The sequence below is a fragment of the Triticum urartu genome, chromosome 5A, assembly GCF_056163025.1.
Source record: "Triticum urartu cultivar PI428250 chromosome 5A, HENAU_Tu73, whole genome shotgun sequence".
Lineage (NCBI taxonomy): Eukaryota > Viridiplantae > Streptophyta > Magnoliopsida > Poales > Poaceae > Triticum > Triticum urartu.
In genome coordinates this window covers 658,381,771-658,390,395 of record NC_141877.1, presented here as the reverse complement: position 1 = coordinate 658,390,395, position 8,625 = coordinate 658,381,771, and the positions used below count along the sequence as shown (strand labels likewise).

The following is an 8,625-nucleotide window of genomic DNA, read 5'->3' as shown; positions in this document are numbered from 1 at the left end:
GTGGGCCTTTTAAAATTTATGCGTGGACATGAAATGGGTCCTGTGCATTGGCCGCATAGCCGACCCAAATCAAAAAGAGGGCGGACGTCGAGCGGGCGGCCGACCCAAACGGACAAAAAGCGGACAAAGAGCGCGTCCGTTTGGGTCGGCGCGTTGGAGTTTCTCTTATGCAATGTGGTGTAGGTTTCCTTTGTGGATTCCAACCTCTCCAACGATGCGACTATCTCCTCTCTAAGGGAGTGAACATCGAAATAAAGCTTCGTTTCCCCGTGCCTTCGATTGTCCCTAACCGTAGCTCATTCATTTGTGTTTTACTTTGGTCCCTTGACCTTGCAAGCATCATAAATATTGTAGAGATCTATTCACGCCCTGGCCCCTCGTAGATCCACCTCGATCCTTTCAGACAGGAGGAAAAGGCAGGAGGCAGTGGAGAGATACAATAATGCAGGGTCAATACTTGAGGACTTCATATAAAACCAAACAAAGAAACTACAAAACTTAGAACTAATTGTGTCATTTTACTATTTTCACTGTCTGGTTTAAAATTTGCTAACTAAAATGAAGACAACTACCATAATCAACAATTTTGGGATATTGACCTTTTTACATGATGATCAAATTGGATGAATGGTTGAGGACATCACAAACAATATTGACCATTTTCCTCTGTTTTTCGTAATACACAAACTTCTGAATAGTCCCTTTTGTAATATTGCCAAATGAAATAATCATACATTAGCTACTGATTTATCATTCTTGTCTCCACTCTGAAACAACATTTGTTCCTTTGGATTTTCTTCACTCGGAGGTACCGATTCTTTTCTCTTTCCCCAAAGGAAAAGATAGAGCCCAGCTAGAATCATGAACATGCCTAGAACACTGCATGCATGTAAACCGATCGGTTATTAATTGCAAGGAAACTCAGCAACAATTTTTAAGAAAATAATGTTAGTAATTGGCAATGCATATTTTGGTATATACCTACGGTCTTAAGAACGTTAGCCAAAATCAGCACTTATTAATATAGGATAGAGAGAAGTGGTAAGCATACCTCCCAACGGACATATCATTGCCGAGAAGCAACGAGTCGAGAATAGTAGTGAAGAACACCGTCACGGCACAAAACATGGCCGGATAGGTTGGCCCACGCTGCGTGACGACCCATGAAATCATCACAAATTTGGCAGCAGTGTTGAGTATTGCCTGCAGCAAGATGTAAATGAGGACCTTCAACTGAGAGCCACAAAGTGAACTGATGCACAACAAAAGGAATAGCCGAATAGTTTTACCGAGTACACAATGGTGAGCAAGCTCATGTTCCATTTGAGCGCCCATGTTGCCTTCTCTCTGTTCATGGCAACCCCCACGACAGCCGTTTGGATGCTCCCCACGAAGCATGTAGCGACAGTGGACCAGTACTTGTATGGGAACACTTTTAGCATCTGAGCCTGCTCATTACAAACTCATATAATATTAAGCTGTATTGGTCACACTTTGCTTAAGAATTTTAAAAAGGTAATACTCCCTCAGAAGAGGAGTTGAATTTTGCATGAAGTACGTGTACAAAATTAATGATATATAGGTAATACTATTTATTTGAGACTTTGCAATAGTGACTTGTTGCTTATATGTTTGTTATATACCTGTACTGTGTACCAGACGGCGAGGCTGAGGCTGCTGGTGATGAGCAAGATGGTTCCACGCACATGGTGGTGACCAAAAGCAGCTCCGGCTTGCTTCGGGTGGTAGCCGATGATATTTGTGGGCCAAAGGTGTAGCACCTTGCCCTTGTACAGGCTGATCACCAGCGTTCCTCCAACGCAGACTAGGGTTCCGACGACCTTGATGTTCCCCACCAGGCTCCTCATGTCCAGTGGCTCCTTCCTGAGAAAAATAACAGTCGGTTGTTGCAGTTCCTTCCTCTATGGCCCCAATATTCCTAGTAGGCGTTTGTGATTATATTTCCATCTTGTTTACCTGAAAAGGACCGCGAGGATGAAGGCGGCAATCGGTATGATGTTATAGAAGTTTACCGCGTATCCTGGCGATGTGTCTCCGAGGCCAATGTAGGCGAAACCAGGAATTGTGAATCTGGAAGGTGAAAGCAACAATCACCACTACTTTGTGCGTAGATATTTATCAGAATCATTGCCGAACTGAGATGATATGAACGAAATGACTAACCCCACAAGTGCACTGGTGAAAATCCATATGAATGCCTTCAGTGTAAGCTCCTTCAACCTCCCTCTACATGAGGTGATGAGGGTAAGTAAACAGATAATCATTTGCAAAATGTTTCTATACCACGACACATTTTGATAATTACTTGCCAAATGTTCCCTGTCATATGACAACCATGAGAAGGAGAAAAATATGCTAAAATAACAGTAGTTAATTAGAGCTAACTTCTCAAAGAACATCGCCAAGGGGATGGCCAAGATGGCGCCAAGGAAGAAGCGGTACGTGAGCAAGGTCCAAGCAAGTGACCCACTGTCCACCACCACCTTTGTGAGCAACATTAACCCTGTCGTGAAAATTTGGATCAACAACATGAAGATGGCAGGCCACCATTCCTTCACGTTCGTCGAGCCCCCCATTACTGTCGCTGGACGTACGTGGTGGAGAATTGGAGAATGGAGATAGCCCTTTGAGCAAAGTGACAAGGAGGGAATGGCAAAGCTACGGGGAGGGAGGGGAGATGAGTGCTGGCTCTAACAACTCACCAAGTGCTTGTCATTCTTTATGTGTGAGCTAGTGGCGTGCATGTACAGAGAACTTGTGTTTGCAAGATGTCTCCACCCTCTAATTTTTCTCTTTATGTTTGAGGGATATATAAGAGTTATTCCTCAATCTCTAAAAAAATAAATAGTGGAATATGGGTGGGCGGTGCATGCAATGAACTTGTGTTTGCATCTAATTAGCTATACTTTCAACTTTCTAATCTTTCAGATTTAGGGCCTGCTCTGTTATCTACATGCCTCCAATTAATTACTCCCTCTGTTCACTTTGATAAGGCTTTGAAGACATTTCAGACAAGGTGCAAATTAGCTCATTTTCAGTTGTCTAAAACGACTTATAAAAATGAACGGAGGGAGTAATAACGTAATTCCTAGCCTTTTGTTGTAGACTTGGTTTCATTCGAGTAATGAGCTCAACCTCTATCATGTACTCTCTCCAATCCAAATTAATTGACACAACTTTAGTACTAAATCTGTGTCAATTAATTTGGATCAGAGGGAGTAATCTGTAGGATACTAGTGGAATTTCCTTGTAAGCCTTTCGTGGTGAAATACTACTCGTTCGGTGGAGGACTTCCAAAACCCAAAGACATCGTGAGCTAAACCCATACTGGTAAATAACCACATGAGAAACATATGCAAGGTGGTTGTCATGAAAGGCTAGTGAGAACCCGGGTTGGACTTGCACGGCATCGCGGCACGTGGCCGGCGATGCCAGAGGTCCGTGTGACGGCTTGTGTGGCAACGATGACATTGGTGAGCGATGGTCTGGTAGCGGCAAGACCTTGTTAGTGGGCTTGGCTCTGGCGTGTCCGAGTATCTTCGTCTTGGTCTTCGCTTGTTGTGAAGTCTGAGCTGCTATGCTTTTTGAGCCTCTTTATTTGAGCAGCGTATGATGACCTGGAAGGGGCGGTTCGGTGGTGAAGATCTTCTTCGGCGCGGGTCTTGCGCATCTCCTCTCCGGAGCTTGTCATCAGAGTTGGAGCTGCCTGTTGCTACGCGAGGGTAGACTGTTTGGCATGGGCCGGCATGGGTACCGGCGTCTGTTGCGACGAGGATTTCGTTTGTGGAAGTTGAATGGTAAAGTCGGAATCACTGGCTCGTGGAGGAGTGATGACGATGAAACCTGGTGGAAACCTCAGCTCCGTGTTTCTTCTCGCCAGCGTGTGTGTCTTCGTGTGGGTGGCCAGGTCGCGTGGTGTTGCCCTTGGCCGACGAGGTTCTCGTGTGTCGCTTGTTCGAAGGTGTCTTGATGGGTCATCAGCGGCGAAGTCGGAGTCGCCTGCTCGGGGAGAGGTGATGACGATGACATTGCAGGCAACCTCCGCAGTGTCCTCTTCTCGATGGTGTGTGTGGTCTCATCGGTGCCAAGTCGACCGGGGTGCCCTTTCTTGTGGTTGTGTTGTAGCGGTTTTCGCCCGGGTCTTTGTTAATTAACCGGGCAACTTGTTACCCTTTTTCTTTATTAATGAGATGAGGCAAAGATTTTGCCTCTGTTTTGAAAAAAGGCTAGTGAGATCCTGAGATTTTTTTAGAGAAATAGCTGGACTTTGCTGCATATTTTTTTTAAAAAAGATTCTGTGAAAATATGTGTGGCATATCAGATTTGACTAGGAAATATGCCCGTGCGTTGCAACGGAAGAAAAAATAAATCCCTGCATGCTCCTAGCTAGCCATTTAATTTTTTTGTAACTTTCCTTATTCATGACAAACGTGGTCAATCACAGGACGATGTGCTTTTCATCCTACTTTGGCACAATGCCAGTCGGCCATATGAAGCTCTCCATGATCAAACTGTAGTGGTAGTCAGGCCACCGTCATTGAAGTCATTTAGATCACCTCGTCGACAGATGGTAGATGCCATTGCAGCACTATTGAACTGTAGTAGCATATAAACTGTTTTTTAAATTGGCCTCATAGCTACGACTATTAGAGAAAGAGAATGCAGATTCGACACCAACAAGTTGTTTCCTTTAGCTGCTCGGGCTGCAAGCTCCTCTCTAGCATCGAGATGAACCAAACAAAAAAACATTGTTCTGCTTCAGCTCTCTCGTATTTTACGGCACCAAACATTGACATGTTTCTTTTCTTTCTTTTTTATTTAATTTAGAGACTCTCTTTCCTTTATTATTTTTCTGTCGTGTTTCTTTTCTTTCCTTCTTTATTTCTCATGCAATTTGTAATTATATCCTCCTTATTCCTTCCTTCTTGGAACCTTTCCTTTCTTGTTTTTCTGTCTCTCTCTCTCTCTTCCCTTTCGCCTCTATTTTCTTGTATCGTACAGCCACAACACCGAGACTCCTTGTTGATTGTCATACAACCCATATGCCTATATAAATTGGTGAAATTTAATTGAAAAGGGTGAGCGGGAATAATTAGTTGGCAACAAACCATGTTTCAACCACGATTATAAGCCCACTCGGCCCAGGCTTGGAGAGAATAACAATCAAATACGTTAAGTTTTTTCAATTAGAAATGAAAGTCCAGTTGGGTGAGTTGGCTAGCTACTTTGCGCCTGTTTCCTAGCGACCCTGGTTTGAACCTAGGGTTGGCATTTTTTTTTGACCTCCAGAGGAGGGCAATGCAAACGACAATGTACGGGAAAGGAAACAACGTACGAAACACACTTGATGGACAAAAAAAGTGGAGAAACGATCCATCCTTTAATATTAGGTAGAGATATGCTTATGATTCCCACGCCTACAAACCCAGTATAGCTTCTTTGCCCAACAGGAAAGAAGATAAACAACCTATCTAGCTAAACACAGTACAGAAGTAACAGAACACATGCTGGCGACACGGTGAACGCAACGGACAAACACACCATAGACAAACACAAACCATATATTGGTCCAGCAGGGAAGAACATAACAGATCAATATAAATGCAAAGATCATGCGTATTGTAATTTCTGATCATGAGGTGGTGCTAGTGTATCCAATTACTTTTAATTTACGAGCGTAATTTTCGTTGTTGCGGCCTTAAGTGTTACTTGTAGACCATATTGTCTAACTTTGTGACAATGATTATGAACAAATGTTATAGGTCTTTGCAAAGTTTGATTCCCAAATGACATCCGAGCAGCTTTGTAAAAAGTACAGAGCTACATAGCTCCTGGGATGTAAAAAAATACAGAGATTTTTTTTGAAATGTTTTGCTATGTTTTTGATCCAGGTGTAGCCCTAGCCAGTAGCCACTACTTCCCCTTGATTCCCTAAAGATGTGATCACCCTTCATACTACTTATAAGGCAGGCGCCAAGGTTGTGTTGTTGTCATGGAAGACTCGTGAAATAGATCCTGGTAACATATGTGCGTGGCATACATATCAGATTTGATATGCTTACAGTTCCCACCGCCAAACTCAGTAGCTTCTTCGGCCACCAGGAAAGAAGACAAATGGCCTGTCAAGCTAAACTTGTCTGGAGACTACTCCCTCTGTAAAGAAATAGTCTTACGTGGTCTAAACAATCTTATACATTTTTAGGAGTACATGCTAGTGACACGGCGGCAACAGGCAAACACAACATGCCATCCACCCATAGGCACACACGAACCACATATCAATATAAGTGCAAAGAAGGAATTCGATCACGTCACGTCATGAATATAATCGGTCAGAAATGCATGCGTGCATAAATTAATAAGTGCTCCCTCTAACAACTTTGACCAGCGACATTTAATATAGATCGGAGGGAGTAACAATAAAATCTTGAAGATGAGATGCATTGGCGGTGAGTAGAGAAGCGATGACGTACGGCTCAAGGATGAGGGCGAGAAGGACAACGAGGGCGGCACCGAAGAAGAAGCGGTAGGTGAGGAGGGCGAAGACCATGAGGCCAGCGTCGACCACCACCTTGGTGAGCAGCAGCTGCCCCGTGGTGAACAGCTCGATGAGCACCATGCAGATCGCCGGCCCCCACTCCGACTTAAACGACGACCCCATCGATAGATTTTCGATGATCGAGACGACGAGAACTTGGTTGATCAGCCAACAAGAGAATAGGAGTTGTGTGATGCGAGTTGCGGGGGGGTCGAGTGGGATGGGTGATCGATGGGCCAACCACTGGAGTGAAGTAACAAACCAGGGGAGAGATTCTTGTGGGATCGGGCGGGCGAGCTGCAGGCCGTGTGACCCATTCTTCGCTCCTAGCTAGATTCACGCCAACTGCTACAGCAAGTTCAGTCTGCTTGGTAGAGAGTAGATTCAGCCAGTCTATTGGGCAGATTCTTTAGTTGGACTTTTCCTTTTTCTTTCAATACTTCTGCTTACTTTGTTTTACCTTTTATGTTATCATTTTTTTGTTTCTATTTCCACCTTTTTGTTGTCTATTTATGTCCTCCTTTTCTTCTTGGATTTTTTAACATATTTTCTAGAGTACATGAATATATATTCAAAATGTGTATGAATATTTTCTAAAAAAAACTAGCTATGAACTATTTCTAAAAATACATGAACCTTTTTGTATATACAAACATTTTTATATACGCGGTGGGATTTTTATTCATATGTACATACATGAACACTTTTTCATTTTTAGCGATATCATTTTTTCCATGTTAAAAACTGATTAACAATATTTTAAGAAAAATCTTTGAAATAAAAATTAAATAAACCGGTTTGGAAACAATTATGGTACGCACATGGGGTTTGCATGGTCGTGCCTCTTCTCTTCTTTCCCACACCCGGTGTTGGGGATATTACTACTGGGCGTAAACCGGCCTATCTGGGCCGGATTAACTTCATCGGTAGTTAAGAAGGTTAAAGCCCATGAAGATAGATGAGGGCTCAAGACCCATAATCGGTTGAGAGCCTGTAGCCGTAAACCGGCGTCAATATGTAACTTGTATTGTAAGTTAGGAATAAGTAGAGACCAAACCGGACACATCTATGAGCCGGTGTTGGGACTCTGTAAACCAACGGACGTCACCCATGTATATAAAGGGACGACCCGGCGGCAGTTCAAGGAGGACAGACAACAACTCGAGACATAGGCGAAGCTTGTTTGCTCCCTAGTCATCGAAACACCCATCAATTCCATCACAACTAGACGTAGGCTTTTACCTTCATCGAAGGGGCCGAACTAGTATAAACTCTCTTGCGTCCTTGTGTCCGCTTTAACCCCTTTAAGCTAACCCGTCGCGATGGCTCCACGACTAAGTCCTTTCTCTAGGACATCTGCCGTGACAAACCCACGACAGTTGGCGCCCACCGTGGGGCTATCGCACGATGGTTTCCGGTTCTTGGAGGGCCGCTTTGAAGGACTCGAGGGCTACGCTGTAAGCCGGATGACTAAGAGTCGTCGCGGCAAGCTCTACATCGACGACGCAGGCTGGGGCCCCGAGGCCGGCTCAATTGAGTACGGGTACCGGGTCCCCTTTGGTAGTATTCACATTTTCATTGGCAAGATCGGTGAACCGGGCCCTGAGCCGGACATCTGCACCGACCTCGTCGAGACGGCTCAGCGTGCGCGATCCGCCCGGGTTAAACCGGCCATGAAGCGTGCCTTCGTGGGAATGATCCATGGAGGGAGTTATGAGGACGGATCGGAGCTTCGCGGGGCGACTGCCGTTTGTTCCGGTGACGAATCTTTGACCGGAGAAACCGAATCTCTTTATCAGCTACAAGATGGACGGATTGAGAGCTGTTCCGATGGTGACAGTATTCCGGACCCCTCTGATCTGCCTAACCGGGTTGGAATATTCATGACCGGAACACAAGCAGCGCTTCATTCTTCGACAGCCGCGGCAACGATCTCCGGTTCAGCAGCGGCAACGGCTGCTGGGGCAGGAGGCCCTGTGCGCCCTCCGGCTCAGGTTCTATCAGAACTATTTGATGCGTTGGCTGTGCTTATGGCAGAAGTTAATCCGCCAGATCAGGACGCTCAC

General features: G+C 44.8%; 1 protein-coding gene across 2 annotated transcripts; it reads right to left on the bottom strand.

Annotated features, from left to right (window-relative positions):
- Positions 1 to 728: 728 nt before the first annotated feature.
- LOC147973844 (WAT1-related protein At5g64700-like) lies at positions 729 to 6,682 on the bottom strand. 2 transcript variants are annotated; one of them, XM_087525115.1, is made up of 7 exons: positions 6,495 to 6,682; positions 2,185 to 2,247; positions 1,978 to 2,091; positions 1,644 to 1,884; positions 1,290 to 1,448; positions 1,052 to 1,203; positions 729 to 879 (listed from the first exon to the last, which is right to left on the bottom strand). In XM_087525115.1, the coding sequence occupies exons 1-7, from the start codon at positions 6,680 to 6,682 to the stop codon at positions 729 to 731; spliced, it is 1,068 nt and encodes a 355-aa protein (XP_087381241.1). The 2 variants fall into 2 exon arrangements, with proteins under 2 accessions (XP_087381241.1, XP_087381240.1); XM_087525114.1 differs by lacking the exon at positions 6,495 to 6,682 and adding an exon at positions 2,407 to 2,597.
- Between the last annotated feature and the right edge of the window lie 1,943 nt (positions 6,683 to 8,625).